General features: G+C 43.1%; 1 protein-coding gene across 2 annotated transcripts; it reads right to left on the reverse strand.

Annotated features, from left to right (window-relative positions):
* Positions 1-810: 810 nt before the first annotated feature.
* Positions 811-10,407, reverse strand: PDCL (phosducin like). 2 transcript variants are annotated; one of them, XM_043565074.1, is made up of 4 exons: positions 10,195-10,407; positions 8,344-8,520; positions 5,477-5,658; positions 811-3,132 (listed from the first exon to the last, which is right to left on the reverse strand). In XM_043565074.1, the coding sequence occupies exons 2-4, from the start codon at positions 8,513-8,515 to the stop codon at positions 2,581-2,583; spliced, it is 906 nt and encodes a 301-aa protein (XP_043421009.1). In that variant the 5' UTR covers positions 8,516-8,520; positions 10,195-10,407; the 3' UTR covers positions 811-2,580. The 2 variants fall into 2 exon arrangements, with proteins under 2 accessions (XP_043421009.1, XP_043421010.1); XM_043565075.1 differs by having other exon boundaries at positions 10,153-10,398.
* Positions 10,408-18,995: the final 8,588 nt, after the last annotated feature.

The raw sequence follows: 18,995 nt of genomic DNA on the forward strand, positions 1-18,995 counted from the left end.
TTGTTCTGGAGGAAAAATGAAATCTGGAATACCACGGGGACATAGTTTAGGATAGACAAGTAGCAGTTTCTCTTTCCTTTCCTCAATTCCATGACTAAAAAGGAGAATCACATAAAGAGGAAGAGATCTGAGCGTCCGCTTTCAACTCCATCTCTCCCTTACCCAAATAAGTAAGCCGTTTGGTGATAGCTGCTGTCACTCACCTTGATCCATACATCAGTGATTCCCACGCTTGAACAAGCCTCAGAATCACCTGGAGGGCAGGAAAAGTCTGCATCTCACACAGGTTTCCCAGTGAAGCTGATGCCCAGCTCTGGGACCACATGCCGGGAACCACTTCACAGAACAGGTGAGGTAAGTATTGACACTGCAGAGGTGAGGAAACAGAGCTTCAAGAAGGCTGGGTACCGCACCACGAGCTGACAGGATTTGAACCCAAATCTTTCTGGACTCCCAAGCCCATGCTGCTTACACTACATCTGAGTAAGAGATTAATACTCAAGGATTTTCCCATTCCATGTCTGTTCATTTTATTTTGGAATCTCTGTTCTTGAAAGGCAAAGTTAAGGTTCTGTGAGTGCATATTTTCATTTCTGATTGGAACGAGAGATAGTTTCTAAAAACTATTTTACAAATGCTCCTGTCCCTTCATCCAAGAATTCCTCTTCCAGAAATCTATACTAAGAGAACTATCCAAAATATGGCTCAAAATGCAAAAATGCTGAGTATTTTAGTGAAAAACTGGGAATCTAAATACCCAATATTAAGGAACTGGCTAAATAAATCATGGCATATACAAACGATGGAATGTTATGAAGGCATTAAAAAGTATTTATTTAGAATTTTTATAACATGTCAAATTGTTTACGGCATCATATTAATAAAATAGAACACGGAACTAAAGCCAATAAGCTCTCAATGTTACTAAAAATAGTGAAAAAGGACTGAAGGAAATAAACAAGAACATTGACAACAGTTATCTCTGCTTCTACACTGTCTACAATGAGTTTTTTAAATCAGAAAAACCATGCACTTTCTTCTTACTGATTAACTACAACAGATATTTGTGAGACCCTTCTAGTTAGTCAATTCCTGAATAACCAGGAAAAGCAAAACTGAATTCTAAAGCTAATCTTTTCATTCCAGATTACATTTTCCCTGACCTTAGAATGTACACCGTTTTAAGCAAAAAAAAAAAAAAAAAAAAAAAAAAAAAAAAAAAAAAAAGAGGAGGAAAACATTCAAATGACAACCATTATTATAAATACAAATACAAATAGAAAAAAAAAAAAAAAGCCTAGAAAGATTCCTGTGAAAATGATAACGGGAATCATTTTTGGTTGGCGGAATTATAGGACTCGTAAAAGCTCTTTTTAACTTAACAATTTTTATCACATTTTCTACAATGGACACCTACTACTTCTGTAGTAAAAAGTCTTTGCTGTTTTTCAAGAGACAACCACGAAGCAAATCACAGCACATCTACACGATGGAATATCAAGAGCCATTTTTAAAATGTGGTAGACTAGTAATAACATGAAAAAAATTTTGATACATATTATCTGACCATACTATAAAACAGTATGTTCAGAATGATCCCATTGTTTTGTTTAAAAACAAACAAGCAAAATGTCTATGTATACAAAGAAAATACGTTGGAAGGAAATATGCCAAAATATTAATAGTGTTTTACCCTAGATGGTTGGATGGGACATTATTCTAACTTTCTTATTTTCACTTTGTATTGCGGCAAATTTTCCTCTGTTGAATATTACTTTTAAAATATGCAAAAAAAAAATTTTTTTTTAAAGCTACATTAAACAAAAAAGTCACATTGTTAAATAAGAGAGAGAGAGAGAGAGAGAGAGAGAGAGAGAGACAAAGAAATTAGCAAGAGGATCTTATCCAAAGATCCTCCAATTTCAAAAGGCTTCCCAGCTCCAACCCAGCTCTGATGTTTTTAAATCAAGCTGGCCTTCCAGCATCAGGAGCACAGTCAGCCTCAATCCTTCCTCCTATTTAAGACTTAGTAACGTTTCAGCAGGACACTGGCTCCCACAGCAAAGGTCACCCCTCTTGATGGGGCAAACATCATTGTCTGGAACCTTTAAACAAGACCCCGGTAGAGAACATCTGATTACAAGTAAATACAATTTATAATCACTGATGAAGGGGACACACTATTTATGTTGCAAATAACACACTAACTATAGAATTATATTCCCAGGCCTGGCAGAGACCTCTGAGATCATCTGAAGACAATTTCCAGGACACTGTCTTTAGGATGTTATGTAAATATTGACTAGAAACAATAACAGAGATGTCATGCTAGAGAATCTTAAGTAAACAGTTCAAAAGCCTGGTTTCCTGTTTATACAGTTTGAAGTCACTTTGTACTGCTAGCCACAAGGTGATTTAGCATTCCAGTTTAATCTAAGAATTTCTTGACTTTACATATAATAAAAGGGACTACAAAGAACAGCTGGAAAGCCACACAACACAGGAAGGAACAAAAACAAATCCACAGACATGTGTCTTCCAGCCCAAACAAGGAGGAATCTATGCAGCTAGACTATCAGTTCAATCTATTTCCAAATCACTGTCCTCGCTGTGACAGGTGGCAGAGTTACACACAGACGTGAGCACCAAGACTTCTTTTTCTGGGAGCAATCCAAATTCCTGTAGAAAAGCTTCGAGGTCCACCGCAAAGAAATCTTCCCCCAGCTGGTCAGTGACACGAACAAAATTGCCAATCAACTCACCCCCCTTGTAGATCAGCAGGGCCGGAAGGGCATTCCTGGTGAAGCGACTGCTGGCCCCAATAACTGAGCTCTTCACCCGGCAGAATTTGACAGCTGGGTACTCGGCAGCAAGGCAAATCATGCAGCCGTTCATGGCTTCGGTTCCCGGAATGCCGTCCTCATAAATATGGACCATGATGAGGGTGCTTTTCTGTTCTTTATCGATCATCTCTAAAAACCCTTCTCCACTGGGGATCTCAAACACCTGCTTGAACTGGGGCCCCTTGTGAAGCTGCTGCCGCATCTCTTCCATCCTCTGCTTCCGGTACTGCTGTAGAAACTCCTCGTCATCTCGGTCCTCATTCATCATGGCAAACTCCTTCAGAGTCATCTGCAGGACGACCAGCAGGTGAGCAGAAGAAACACAAACTGAACTCTGTGATAATAGTTAACATGTACCGGGACACGTGGGTGGTTCAGGTGGTTGAGCAACTGACCTCGACTCAGGTCGCGGTCTCATGGTTTGTGAGTTCGAGCCCCCCATCGGCCTCTGTGGGGACAGTGCAGAGCCTGCTTGGGATTCTCTCTCCCTCCCTCTCTCACCCTCCTTGACTTGCACACGTGCTCTCTTTCTCCCTCTCAAAATAAATAAATAAACTTCAAAAAAAATAGTTAACAGGTACCACATGCTTATGTTACGTGAGCTCAGTACCATGCTAAGTGCTCTGTATGCATTAAAGCTCACGGAATTCTTACGATAACCCCACTGGGAGGGGATTTCAATTGCCCCCATCTTACAGTTGAGATTCAAAGACTTGAGATTATCTGCACCAGTTCACGTACGTACAAGCCCAGAATTCAAACTGGATTTTTAAAAATCTAGTCTTTTGGGGCTCCTGGGTGGCTCAGTTGGTTAAGTGTCTGACTTTTGGTTTTGGCTCAGGTCACGATCTCACAGTTCATGGGCTGGAGCTCCACATGGGGCTCTGTGCTGACAGCATGGAGCCTGCTTAGGATTCTCTCTCTCTCTCTCTCTCTCTCTCTCTCAAAAACAAATAAATAAATTAATACATATATATATAGTCTTTCAGCTACTGTATTATAATGTCTCTCCCTCCAAACAGACATCAATTAATATCACTTCATGAACTTGTTTCTTTTGGTCAGTCTCGACAATAGATTATTTTATCTACTGTTTCTTTTTTGTTGAAAAGACAACACGATACTAAGGAATTTTAAAAATTTAAGAACACTCGTAATTCTTGCTCTGCACCCTCCCCCCACACACATATACATACAAAAAACACACAGTCACACTCTCTAATACCGTATTTTGCTTTTTATTACCAGGCACATGCTGACATCATTTTTGCTTTTTTAACAGCAGTGTGGATGTACCAATTAAGCTATAACCCGCTCTTGCCACTTGGCATTATTACATCACAAATATTTCCCCCTGCTTCTCAATTATTTTTTATAGAATGACGCGTACTGTGCCATATTTTGCTTGACTTCCCCTTTTCTGGCACTGAGCTGGTTTCCAGCTCTGCTCTGCGGTACACAACCCAGGAGGACAGGGACAGAGCTGCTCTCAACCACCCCATGCGGTCATGTGTTGCTTTATCTGCTCTAATCTCAGCATAAGGAAGCACTGTGAGCGGCGGGCACACAGCCCTGCCGCCAGCCCGAGACACAAAAGTTGTCTTCCTTCTCTGGGCCTGGTGCGGCAAGACATCCCCACACCCGGAACAAAGCCTACCTCTGCCCAGTCCGGCACCAATCAGACGGTGGAGGCCGAGGACCACAGTAGAGCAGGATGGACATTTCGGCGTCACGGCCAGCACAGCACCGTCCTTCTTCCCAGCCCCCTGCTCCCAGCTTTCCCATCTACCTCGGCCCACCAGAGTGCCTCTGAGCCATTATGGTCAGAAAGTCTAATGCCCTGAAATCCTCCTCCTGCTCCAGGCAAATAACTCCTCATTTAATCCTCTTATCTGCTCCCTGATCCTGGCTGGCATTCCCAGCCAAGAGCTGCTTTGGGCTACAGCCAAATGATCTCAGGCACTCCTTGACATTCACCCATGTTCAGAGGGCAGGTGGAAGGGGAAATAAAAGGTCCTTTTGATACAGGGCAAGTAACAGAGGGTCAGGGGCCTATTTCCAAGTATCTTCTAGAGTGTCCATTTGTTTCTACTGTGTTGCCTTGTTAAGAGTAAATTCTCATGAATAGGCTTCAGGTGAAACAGAGCAGCACCATGGAAAGAGGAAAAAAAACCTGGGTGAGAATCCCAGTGCTTATGAGCATTTACTAGTTAGATGCCCTGAGCCAAGTCCCCTCTCCTCTCAAAGCATCGGTTTCATCATCTGTAAAACAGGGATAAAACCACCAACTTCAGAGGGTTATTTCTGGCCCAAGGTAAGACTTCCATAAAGCACTTTGAATGGGCCAGGCAATGCGGGGGCCTTTGTACCCAGAGAGCACTGTGAGGTAGAGGGACTGACCTCACCGGACCCCTGACAAACCAGATTCAGAACAGAAGACACACCCCCACCGTCTCCAGTAGCAGAGCTGAGGTTCAAACCCCAGTGTGTCCGAGTTAGGACATGACTCTACTTCCCCTGACACTACACAGCTCTGTGGAGGCCAAATCAAACACCTGCACCTCTTGGATCACTGACCCCAGTTGCAACAGCCAGGAGCGTTTCTCAGAGAGGCCCGGGGGTCTGCTAATTACCTTCCCACTGATCTTCTCCTGGAGCTCCTTCTGTTGGCGTTGCTCCTCCTCTTCGTCCAGATGGGACCTGCAGGTCATTGACAGCTTCTTGATCAGCCGTTCCATTTCCCGGCACTGCTCCTCCCTTTGCTCAGTCTCCAACTGTTTGAAGCGGCGCCAGTCATTTATCACCCCTTTTGGACCTGGGTCGATGGTGAACATGGAGGTGACCAAGAAGAGCAGGCAGAGAATTACGGACCAGCTCACATCGGTCTAACGCTTGCTCCGCCAACTGCACGGTAACGCTCACGCGGGGCAGCATGGTCCACGTAGTGATGTCCACTGCAGCGTGGCTTGCGATAATTAAGGGGCCGAGCTAAAGGCCCGACATTAGGAGGTGCACTAAATAAGTTATGACTTATCTACTCAAAGGAAAATGAGGCAACTCGTAGAAAGAATGAGGTAGCTATAGGTTTTCTTGCCATAAAAGATGTTCAAATACATTAGGTCAAAAAAAAAAAAAATAAAGAGCAAAATGCAGAACAATATCATGGTATGATCATCCAATTTTTAGAAAAGGAATTGCCTGTGTACGTACAAATATTTACAGGTATTCGTATATGTGCACGTACATTTGTATGTTCATAGAAAAAGGACTAAAGAAGAATAAGTCAACCGTTAACAGAAGCTGTCTCTAGCTAGTAGGCTCCAAGAGGACTTGTGAGACAGAACTTCTATTTTTTTCTTTCTACCTTAATACATTCTGTATTACCTGGATTTTTATAACAAGATTGTGGCAGGTTGTTCTGTTATTCAAGTTACCCCCAAGCCTCCCTGCCCCTTGCCATGTAACTTGTAGGACCTCTTATGGGATGAGTACATGCATCCCCAGCCCACTGATGTTGGGTTTGGCCACGTGATGTGCTTTGGCCAATGGATTCTGAGCAAAAGATTTATGAGCCATTACGTTTCCAACAGCCCTCTCTTGCTCACTATACCTGGTCATGAAAAGGCATGTCCCGGTCAGGGGCTGCTCTTTCAACCCTTCCCTAGAATGACAGGACATATGAAGCAAAAGCAGGGCTGCTGACCCACACGAGCAGCAAGTAACACATTTGAGAAATACACCTTCACTCTGACAAGCCACTGAGATTTGGAGGCTATTTGTTACTGCATAAAAAAATTAAAAAATCTATGTGAGAAAAACTTTAAAATGCTACCAAGAAACACTAAGGCCTGGAAATGGAAAAGCAATACCATATTCCTGACTAGGAAGACCCAACATCACAAGGGTGCCAACAACCCCTAAATTAATTTATATATTTAATGTATCCCCATGTGTGCACATTCCTAAATTTGCTTTGGAAAAATAAGAAAGCAAAAGTTGAGGGGTGCCTGGCTGGTTCAGTCAGTATAGCACGCAGTACCCAGTCTTAGGAACTCTATCCCATGTTGAGGGTAGAGCCTACTTAAAAAAAAAATTGGGGGGAAATGATGGCACAGAAGAGTACCGAAGGTCAACCAGCCCCACCATGTACCAAACGTGTAACACAGTAATTAAAAACAGTGTGATGTAGCACAGTAAAAAACAAATCAATGAAAGAAACTACAAAGTATAGCTAAAGATAAAAATATAAACAGAAATTCAATACATGATAAGACTGACATTTCAAAGCAATGGAGAAAAGACAGCTAATTCAATAAATGGTGTTGAGATAGTGGGTAAAATATGAAAAATACTAACGTGAAGCCCTGCCACATACCGTGCACCAAAATGAATTCCAGATTAATCAATATTTAAGTGTAAAAAAAAAAATCATAAAAGTATTTTAAAAAGGCATGGGAGAACTTTTTATAACCCTGGAGTGAAAAAAGACCTTTTCGGTAAGAAACTAAATTAAGAAACTATAAAATAATGCCTTCAGGTACATAAAAATAAAAATTTTCTGCCCAGAAAAGAACACAAAGTCAAAAGACAAACCACAAATTGGTAGAAATATTTACAGCTCATACCACAGATTAGTTGTCTTAAAACAAAGCTCCCTAAAAAGAAAAAGACCAATCACCAAATTTTAAGAATGAGCAAAGGACAGGAAACTCACTCTTAAAATTATAAAAGATGGGGCGCCTGGGTGGCTCAGTAGGTTAAGCCTCCGACTTCAGCTCAGGTCATGATCTCACAGTTCGTAAGTTCAAGCCCCACGTCGGGCCCTGTGCTGACAGCTCAGAGTCTGGAGCCTGCTTTGGATTCTGTGTGTGTGTGTGTCTCTCTCTCTGCCCCGCCCTCTCTCATAAATGAATTAACATTTAAAAAAAAAATTGTTTAAAGTTATAAAAGAGGTTCAGTATCCCTCTTGAAAAGGTAGGAAATAAAACTTCAGTGAGTTACCATTTGTCATCCATTGAGGATGGCGAAGATCACAAATTCTGGTGACACAGTAGGAGGGCAAGTGTCTGGGGGAAAAACACATTGCTGGTTATAGATAAACCAGTGCCACTTCCACTGACAGCAATTTGGAAATATTAAAATGTAAAAGTATAAATATGCCATTTCTAGGAATTTATACTAGAATTGGTATATATTGGTATACATTTATACCAATATATGCATACCTATGACTTAAGTGACATCAAACAACTATTAATTTGAGAAGCCGGATTCAAAAGCAGGTCTGTGTTTACTGTGTGTGATCGGTCTGTGCATGCTGTGCACAGAAGTCTGCACTGTGCACTGAGATGGCCAGAGCACACCCAGGGAAATGCCGACAAAAGGTTATCTCTGGAAGTGGGACTGGAATTAGACAGCAATGATCAGGAGACTTCTGACTGATACATATTTAATGGACATTTTTTTAAACCTGTTCCCTGAGCTCAGGGATTTCCAGTACCTGTGTTGACTGAGATGCCTTCCCCTGCCAACTCTGCATCTGCAGGCATCGAACTGCCGGCCAGGGCGCCATTGCCTCTGTCCTTGTCCTCGTGGTCGCTGTCCTCATCCTCACTGCTGCTGTAATAGTACTGGAGCTTCTCCCCCAGCAGCTTATCATCCAGGGTTGTCATGGCTCCTGAGAGAGGCAATGTATCAGGCTCCTTGCTGACATGACCCAGACAGACATGAATCGGATGACTAGGGGCTCACTTATGCTGAGATCCTGCTATTTACAGGACCCTAACATTGACTTTTTTCATAAGCAGGACCTCAACAAATCCATACCATAATTGTGCTCTTTTTTTAGAAGGTAAAACTAAAACCCAGATAAGGGAAGCTTCTTTGCCAAACTTCACAGCAAACGGTGGAGCTGGGATCAAACCCTAGGATGCCTGACTCCAAGAGACTGAAGGTGTGAGTCACTGTCTTCTGTAAACCATATCCTGTACTGTGTTAGCTAGGAGAAATCTGCTTACTGATTGGAGGTTTTATCTACACATACTTTTAGGTTTTTCTACCAACTAAGACTGCTGGGTCATTGAAAGTTGGGTAAGAATCCTCAGGAAAACCTCCAAACAGCAGCATCAAGAGCATGATGCTGAGTCACTGTCTAAGCCAATCACTGATCTGTCTCTTGCCCTCAACATCCCCAGTGGATGGATGGGCTCTTAAAGCCCTACCAACTCTGGTTAATTTTTTTTTTTTCCAACGTTTATTTATTTTTGGGACAGAGAGAGACAGAGCATGAACGGGGGAGGGGCAGAGAGAGAGGGAGACACAGAATCGGAAACAGGCTCCAGGCTCTGGGCCATCAGCCCAGAGCCTGACGCGGGGCTCGAACTCCCAGACCGTGAGATCGTGACCTGGCTGAAGTCGGACGCTTAACCGACTGCGCCACCCAGGCGCCCCCCAACTCTGGTTAAAAGAAGGGCCCGTGATAAGATTTTACTAATTCCCAAGAGTTTAAAGGACAATGGTTAGAACCAAGAGCCTGCATCAGAAGAAGCCAGGGGCATTTGGAGAGAGAGGTGCAGCTTAGCCCCTCACAGGCCAGCTTGCCTTTCCAGCAGGGAGGGTGACAACTCTAGTCCTCTAAGTATGGAAATACTAGGATTCCTTCATTAAAGACTTATCACCCGGACTGTTAAACTCCGTTACAAAGTGGCTCTCCCACCCGGCAGGGGGCCTTGAAAGCAGGGACCTCCAAGGCCTAGCACAAGGCCTCCGCACAATTCACTAAGCACTTAAGGACACAGCTTGGATCGGACGGGAATGAGAGACCGCAGAAGGACAGAGAAGGTGCACAGGAGGCAGGGTTTACTGAGACAAACGTGCAGGTACGGGGAGGGGTGGAGGTTTCGGGGAAACAGAACCAAACTTAAAGAGGCTGGCGACTCAGGCGGTGCAAGACCAGCAGAGAGACCAGGTAGCGGTGTGCTAGGTGAGGGCGGGGCCTCTGAGGAGGATGGGGCCAGGGCGGGCCAGTGGAGAGGTTCCCGGAGGAGGCGGGGCCAGAGAAGGGCGCGAGGAAGGCGGGGCCTGGGCGGAGTGGGGCTGAGCTGGAAAAAGCGGAAGGGCTCTCGGAGGAGGCGGGCTCCTGGAGGCGCGGTGGGGGGGCGGAGCCAGCGGAAGGGCGGTGGAGGGGCGCGCGGAACCTTTGGGGGAGCCTGGTGGAGGTGGGGCCAGAGGAGGAGGCAGGCAGAGAAGTTGCAGAGGCCTGGGGGTCGAGGGGGATCACAGACATCACCGAGCACCGGCATTCCATCACCTCCCACACGTATTCCATGCCCGCCGCTTCTTCCCGACTGACCTCAGTGCAGTTACCCGGCCTAGGTCAGTCTGGACGCCTTCGGGCTGGCAGCTTCAGGGACTTCGAAGGAAGGGAGCGCTCGGGTGAACGAAGAGAAGTGGGTCGGCGCCTTGAGCACTAAGAGAAAAGCCGCCGGAGTCCCGACTGCGCGGACCAATGAGGCGGCCTTCCTGCGGTCGGGCAGACACACTGCCCAATTAGGAAAAGCCTCCTCTGGTGGTTGAAGGAAATGCTACGGGTCCTCCTTTGGGACAAAACACCTCGACGACAATAATACATTTCAATTTGCTTTGTTTTACTTTAAATGAAAAGCTACACTGCATATACCCAATTCTGAGTAGTAAGAAAAGTTTGTTTAGTTATCTTTGAAGTTTCTGAAATCATTTTACATGTGTTTTTCATTGGTTCTTAATAACATCGCGACTCTTATGACAGACTCAGACGTTAATTTGCCCCAAAATAAAAAAAAAAAAGCCCGGTTCTTGACAAAGCTATGTGAATTCCTGAACTGGATTCTAGAACAGAAAAAAGGACACGAACGGGACAACTAACGGAATAAGGTCTATTAACGATAGTAGTGTATCAACAGTTTTAATAATTGTACTATGGTTAAGATGTTAATCTTTGAGGATTCTTGGTGAAGAATATAGGAGAACTCTATGCACTTTTGCAACTTTTTTTAAAACCTAAAATGATTTCAATTTCTGAGTCCTTATTAAGGTGTCCAGTACACAACCATAAAGTAGAAAGCTTTGTGCAAATTGAATCCTTCAAAACATCCTAAAACAATACACTCTAAAATAGGGCTCTTAATTTGACAGAGAGATTCTCAACTTGCGGTTCTACAACCACCTGAAATTGTCTGCAAATTTATTATACAGGCCCATTTTTTCCGAGAAGCTGTTTGTTTACACTATCAAGACTGAGAACTCCCCTCCCCAAATTTAGGAAAAATCATCCCATGGACATCCTATGGTATTTTTTTTTTTTTTGTATTTTTGTTTGCAGAATGAATAATCTTACCTTAATCAGATCGGTGTGAACAATTAACCAACTGGAGGATGTTTGTGATTTGCTTTAAGTGACAAGCCAGCACCCAGCAACAGAGCCTCTGCATGGCCCATTCCCTGTAAATATCTGTTAAATGAATGCTAGATGGATGCTTTGCTTTTAATTTTCTTGACATCTCCCTGAAGCAGGGATCTTCTTTATGCATGGACTGTCCTTTGTCCTTCAAAATTCACTTTAAATTGAAGGCTGTAATCCTCAGTGCTTCAAAGATCCTTGTTTCCCTGGGCAGGTTACCCTCCCACTCATTAAGAGAAGAAATTCATGGGGCGCCTGGGTGGCGCAGTCGGTTAAGCGTCCGACTTCAGCCAGGTCACGATCTCGCGGTCCGTGACTTCGAGCCCCGCGTCAGGCTCTGGGCTGATGGCTCAGAGCCTGGAGCCAGTTTCCGATTCTGTGTCTCCCTCTCTCTCTGCCCCTCCCCCGTTCATGCTCTGCCTCTCTCTGTCCCAAAAATAAATAAACGTTGAAAAAAAATTTTTTTTAAAGAGAAGAAATTCACATCTCTTTCCCAAAATATGCAACACTCTCTCCTCTCTCCTGGCTCAGTTTACGACCTTGATTCTTATTTTGCCTGAAAAACAGAAGCAATCAAAAGGGACTTGCACTTGAGGTCACCGTGAAAATATACCCACAACCCTTGCATCTCCCATTCCATGGGCACCCATTCGTGACAGAGCACCCATTCCATGAATCACTCCTGCAGTGAATCCTGCTCCTCCAGCCTAGTAAAGGACTCTGTTCCTGCAGTTACCTCCTCTCTGACTCCCTGCATATTCAAACTTCCTTTCTACAGTGTGCTAATATGCTTTCCTGGTTCTCTTCCAAAAAAAGTCCTCTCAGATACCATTTTCCACCGTTCAGATAGTTAAATATCGGAAACTTTGACAACAGCATGACTGTGGGGAATGCATCGCTGGTGAGGTGTAAATTGATACAATTCTTATAGATGAGAAATATCTGTCAATATTAAAAAATATATACCTTTAGTCCAGTGACTCCACTCCTGGAAGTTCTTCCTATAGATATACTTGCATGAACATAGTATTTCGTTGAAAAAAAAAAAAAAAAAGGAAGGTGGAGAACATTATGTATTAGTTTCTTGTCTTTTGCATAAAAAAATATGGACAAATAGGGGCACCTGGACAAATAGGGTGGCTCAGTCAGTTGAGTGTCCAATATCAGCTCAGGTCATGATCTCACAATTTAGGGGTTCAGGCCCTGCGTTGGGCTCTGTGCCTACAGCTTGGAGCCTGGAGCCTGCTTTGGGTTCTGTGTCTCCCTCTCTCTGCCTGATCATGCTCTATCTCTCTCTCAAAAATAAATAAACATTAAAAAAAATGGACAAATAATGTTATTTGCTTATATATGCATAAAGAAAAGCACTGAAGAATACATCAGAAATAAAATAGTTATCTTTGAGAGACAGAGGCAAGTCAGGAGTGGAAGACTTTTTAGATATGTTTATATGCGTATGTTCTAGAGTTTAAGAATAATTTTTTTGTAGTTAATACTCCCTGAAATTGTCCCTTCTGGTGCATTTTTTTCTCTTAAATTTTTTCTTAACATTTTTTTTTTTTGAGAGACAGAGACAGAGTGTGAGCAGGGGAGGGGCAGAGGAGAGGGAGACACAGCATCCAAAGCAGGTTCCAGGTTCTGAGCTGTCAGCACAGAGCCTGATGTGGGGCTCGAACCCATGAACTCGAGATCATGACCTGAGCTGAAGTCAGATGCTCAATCAACTGAGCCACCCAGGAACCCCCTTTCTGGTAGAGTTTTAAGACTGATTTTCATTGATGTCTCATCTAATATATTCACTCTCCTGGTTGTATATGATGGAGGGATATATCTAGTGGTGTCCTCACTGGGAATATTGTTTGCATCTGTCAAGAATATGATTGTATATATTAGTTAGTTGTCTAACAATACTCAACAGGACTGCTGAACTTAGCAGAATTTGGGGGTGGTGTGTATTATGACGTTTCTGTTTTTTTTTTTTTATTAAAAAAATTTTTTTTTCAACGTTTATTTATTTTTGGGACAGAGAGAGACAGAGCATGAACGGGGGAGGGGCAGAGAGAGAGGAGACACAGAATCGGAAACAGGCTCCAGGCTCTGAGCCATCTGCCCAGAGCCCGAGGCGGGGCTCGAACTCACGGACCGCGAGATCGTGACCTGAGCTGAAGTCGGACGCTTAACCGACTGCACCACCCAGGCGCCCCATGACGTTTCTGTTTAATGGGAGTACCATGTGTAATTTATAGTTCTTAAAGGATTTTACTTGTAAGATTTTATTTATCAGTAGATCATACTGAAAGTATTTTAGTAGGAAAACCTAAATCCATAGCTGTTTTGTGACTGTTAAAGCACTTGCATTTTTTTTTAAGAAAGAGAGAGAGCATGCAAGCGGGGGAGGAGGGTAGAGGGAGAGAGAGAGAATCTTAAGCAGGCTCCACACTCAGCCCAGAGCCCCTGCCAAGGGCGTGATCCCATGACCCTGAGATCGTGACCTGAGCAGAAATCAAGAGTCAGATGCTCAACCTACTGAGCCACCCAGGTGCATTTGCCTTTTATCAAGGGAAAATCTTGATCTAACCAAAATATTTATAAACCTTTGTGAAACATATTTGAAAATTTGAAGTAACTGAATAAAATTCATAAAAGTGTTTAAATGCCTTGAGGCATGGGCTTCAAGGCTTGCTCTACCCTTACAGTTTTTCCAGATTACGATGGAGGTAAAACAGGATTTGGTCTTCCACTGAGTTTCCCACCAATATTTTTGTAAGTTTAGAACAAAATTGTCCCTGTCACTGGATTTTTTTCTTATAGAAGTATTAAAGGTCTAGAGATGGTTCGGGGTGACATTAAACAGTATAAGGATTATTTGCAATAACGAGTCTTTTCCTTTCCTTTCCTTCTTTCATTTCCTCTTTTTTCTCTCCCCCATCCCCCACCTTTTCTCTCCCTCCCTCCCTCCCTCTTTTCCTTCCTTCCTTCTTTTTTGGGGTGTGTGTGGCCAATTTGTGGCAATTGAGCATCTTTCTTATTTCGAAATTAAATTTGGGTATTAATAAATATACAATCAATAATAACTATTTATATAATATTTATTTTTATTTTTAATTTTTTACATTTTTTTTTTCAAAAAAAATTTTTTTTTCAACGTTTATTTATTTTTGGGACAGAGAGAGACAGAGCATGAACGGGGGAGGGGCAGAGAGAGAGGGAGACACAGAATCGGAAACAGGCTCCAGGCTCTGAGCCATCAGCCCAGAGCCTGACGTGGGGCTCGAAGTCACGGACCGCGAGATCGTGACCTGGCTGAAGTCGGACGCTTAACCCACTGCGCCACCCAGGCGCCCCAGCATTTATTTATTTTTGGGAGACAGAGGGAGACAGAGCATGCGTGGGGAGAGCAGAGCAAAGCGAGCAGAGAGAGAAGGAGACACAGAATCCGAAAGCAGGCTCCAGGCTCTGAGCTGACAGCACAGAGCCCGACACGGGGCTCAAACCCACAAACCGTGAGATCATGACCTGAGCTGAAGTCAGACGCCCAACCAACTGAGCCACCCAGGCGCCTCGATATAATATTTAGATACATGTCTCTACAGTTTTAAAAGTGTTATCTTTAATGCAGGCTTTAATTTTGTTAACTGAAATTTTCTTTAGATGTTGGGTTGACTTTAAGGAGCAAATTTCTTTCTTTTTTTAAATATTTATTTATTTTGAGAGAAAGTGAATAGGAAAGGAGCAGAGAAAGAGGGAGAGATAATCCCAAGCAGGCCCCATGATGACAGCACAGAGCCCATTGTGGCGCTCAAACTCACGAACCCATGAGATCATGAACCTGAGCCGAAACCAAAAGTCAGACACTTAACCGACTGAGCCACTCAGGCACACCTAAATTTCTTTTTAAAGTTTTGATTAAGGCATTTGAGAAAAATCAGAAAAACTCTTTGCTTTCATAGCTTTAGTAACTATTTTTCTTTAAATAGCTCACACACTTAAAATGTAAGGAGCACAAGTTTTTTTTTTTTTTTTTAGAAATATTTGAGTTTCTCTTATTTCATATACTTTTAAATCTCTATAAGCCAATCAAAATGGAGCTTCATTAAATTTTGAGATCTTATAATAACAGATATAACCTTTATTCTGTTAATATGGTAGATTACGCAAGTTGATTTTCATATGCTAAACAAACTTTACGTTCCTGACATAAACCCAAATGGATATGGTGTGTGCGTGTGTGTGTGTGTGTGTATACACACATATATATACACACCTACCTCAGTGGGTCTAGCAATAGTCTTCCCATGGCCTTGTCAACATGAAGATTGGTACCCTGAAGACCTGCCTGCATGGTCACTCAAAGGCTTCCTGTCTGCAGTGATGCCAACGACCTCCACAGATTCCTGTGTAGCTCACTTGCAGTCCGGAGACTTGGTTTCTGCTGGCTAGCAACCAGTTCCAGCCTGGGCAGACCAGCAAACATCCCTGCTGTCCAGCGGGCTGAACTTCAATTTCTGCACCGAAGTCTGAACTACAGTCTTGGTAAGGGGGGGGGGGGGGGGGCGCTCTTTCCAAGTAGGGAAGGGAGCCATATGGAATTTCTCTAAGCCACAGGGTACCATCTGGCATTTCCTTTTATCTTATGGTCATTTATTAGATCTTAATAATTCTTTGTGTGAAACTTCCCCTGTATGGTTTGTGTCTCCCGACTGGAGATAAAGAGGTCACTAGGTCTAGTCCACACTCAGGGAAAGGGGATTACTCAGAGCATGAATAACAGGGGTGGGTGGGGAGGTGTATCAGTCCCTGACAGTGGTCTGGGCCAGGTGACTTGCTTCTAAGTAATAATGACAAAAGAGATGGGATCTTGCTTGCTTTCAAGATCAGGTTACAAAAGATTGTGACTTCTTTATAGCCACCCCTCCACTCCTCCCTCTACCCATCCCCCCCACCCCGCCACCCAACACCTGACTTACAGCCTCCTCCCACCCCCTGCCCCCAGTCTCCGGCTCCTCTTGGTTGCTGCTCAGATGAGCCTAACCACTATACTGATTGTGAGAGTTTCACATGGCAAGGAACTGAGGGCAGCCTTCAACAAATAAAAAAACCGAGGCCCTCATTCCAACAGTTCGGGAGGAACTGAATCCTGCGAACAATCCAGGGAGTGGGCTTGGAAGCAGATGCTTCCCCAGGTGAGCAGGGAGAGATGACTAAGGCACCAGCCACCACCTGTGAGACCTGAAGCACAGGACCCATTGAAGGTTACATGCAGATTCCTGACCCACAGAAACTATGAAATTATTGATGTTGTTATACTAAGCCACTAGGTTTTTGGGTAATTTGTTATGTGACAATAGGTAAGTAATACAAGAGTTATGCCAATTTTTCTTTTGATCTTGTATCTGTTTTGGTAAATAGTACGTTGAAGGGAATTTGTCCATTTTTAAGTTAAGACTGTATAAGTCCAGTTTATCCATTTCTTTCAGAGGTAGGCCAGGCATACGAATTTATTTACTCATAAAATACTTGAGAAACAAAAATCTTATGTGCACACAAAAATATGTATACAAATGTTCATAGCAGCTTTATTTGCAATAGTAAAAAATTTGAAACAACCCAACTGTTCTTCAGTGGGTGAATGTTTAAACAAACCGTGGTACATTTACTACTCGGCAATTAGAAGGAACAAATTACTAATACATGTGACAATTTGGATGGATCTCAAGGGAATTAGGCTGAGTGAAAACAAGCCAATCTCAAAAGGTTACATCCTATATAATTTCATTTATATAACATGCTCAAAATGACAAAATTCTAGAGATAGAGAACAGATCAGTGGTTGCCAGGGGTTAGGAATGAACGAGGATAAGGGAAGGGAATGGATGTGGATGTAAAGGGGTAGCAGGAGGGATCAATGAGGTGACAGAACACTGTTACCTTTTTCTTTTTTTCCAGTTGTTATCTTGGGAGTGGTGGTGATTCCACAAATCTACATGTGATAAAACTGAATACAGCTACACACACGCACACACGTGCACGCACATGTGCAAATGAGTACATGTGAAGCTGGTGATATCTGAATAAGGTATGTAGATTGTTACAAATGTCAACTTCCTGGTTTTGATATTATACTACAGTTATGAAAGATGCCAGCAGTTAGGAAATGGTGTGAAGGGTACACGGGTCCTCTATTATTTTTCCAACTTCCTGTGACTCTGTTAACTATTTCAGAATACAAAGTTTAAAAAAAAGAAAAACAGTTGAACTCATCCAGTCTCTTGGGTTACAATATCTATTTTAGATAGGCACCCCACTCCCACCCCAACTCTCCATCCAGTTTTCATGAAGGTTCACTTTTTAGTAAAGACCTTAAGAAAGGAAGTATCTAGTCATGAAGACATCTGGTGGGGGGGGGGGGGCGGCCAGAAGACTTAATCCTTAGAGATTAGCAAGCATAAAAGCCCTATGATGGAAGCATGCCTGGTTTGGTGGGCAGTGAGGTTGGAGCATAGTAAGCATAGGAGCAAAGAACCAGAGAAAAGGCTTGGGCTTTCAATCTGATGATGATGCATTTGAAGGGTTTTGAGCACAAGAGTGAAATAATCAGACTTAACAGTTTAAAGGGATCATTGTAGCTGCTGAAGGAAGGTGAGGGCAGAAGCAGGGAGAACAGGAAGCTATTCAGGCTAATTCAGGTGAAAGATAGTAGTGGCTCAGACCTGGGTGGTGAGAAGTGGTCAAATTCTGAATACATTTGGAAGGTAGAGCGGACAGGATTTGCTACTGGACTAAGAGGGACGGATAGTGATTGAGGGGGAAGTATCTGAAATGGGGAAGACTGGAGGTGTATTTTGGGGAGTGGGGGGAATACCAGAAACTCAGTCTGTGACATGTTAAGTCTGAGAAGTTTCTTAGGGATCCAGACAGGGATGTCTGGCAGACTGACCTATCTAAAACTGCCCACGGTGCTGAGAATTACCACTCCCACCTTACAAAATCTCATCAGTGGGTTACATTATATTCATTCTGGTTTTACTCCTCATTATCTAAATTCACCTTTTACTTCTTGTCTATCTCTCCAACTATAAGTTTCACGAAGTTAGGGACTAGTTCACTCCTGTATCCTTAATGCCTGGTACATAGTAGATTCTCATAAAAAAATATTTGTTGAATGTCTCCGAGAACCATATGGGCCTGAACATTTGACAATGGATGTTATTTAATACCTTGGCTAAGACAGGTCCCAAATCTATTTTCATTCATTATAGCAGTGGTGCCCAAACTTCTCTGCACATTGGAAGCATTCGGGGAGCTTTAAAAGTACTAATGCCTTGGTCCCAACCCAGAGACTGTGATTTAATCGGTGTTATGTGTGTTCTGGGCCTTGGGATTTTTAAAAGATCCCTAGGTGATTGCAATGTGTAGGTAAGTTTGGAACCACTGCACTGTGGAATTTTCAATTGTATCTTAAAGGAAATAAAATCTTCCTGGAATTTCATTTCCTTAAGTTTCCTCTCTTTTGCTTGGATCAACTATCCATGTTTCTTCCTCTTCTTCCTGATCTAAACTGTCACTCCAGGGCTTATACAAGATTACATGTCTCACAAATAAGGGTCTGTTCTCAGCAACAAGATCTGGGACTCTAAGCCAAATCTAATCCACTATAGTGTGTAGATGTCTAATATCTTCTCTCTACAACAAATCGTCAATGGCTGTCTCCTGCT

This window comes from Prionailurus bengalensis, chromosome D4, assembly GCF_016509475.1.
Source record: "Prionailurus bengalensis isolate Pbe53 chromosome D4, Fcat_Pben_1.1_paternal_pri, whole genome shotgun sequence".
In the NCBI taxonomy this organism is placed as follows: Eukaryota; Metazoa; Chordata; class Mammalia; order Carnivora; family Felidae; genus Prionailurus; species Prionailurus bengalensis.

Bases quoted from the DNA above. Each gene is read 5' to 3' on its own strand.
- PDCL (XM_043565074.1), bottom strand. From the start codon at position 8,515: ATGACAACCCTGGATGATAAGCTGCTGGGGGAGAAGCTCCAGTACTAT. The intron at 5,659-8,343 runs GTACTGGAAATC...CCATCGACCCAG, and splicing joins AGGCATCTCAGTCAACACAG to GTCCAAAAGGGGTGATAAAT. The intron at 3,133-5,476 runs GTAATTAGCAGA...GTCGTCCTGCAG, and splicing joins AGGAGAAGATCAGTGGGAAG to ATGACTCTGAAGGAGTTTGC.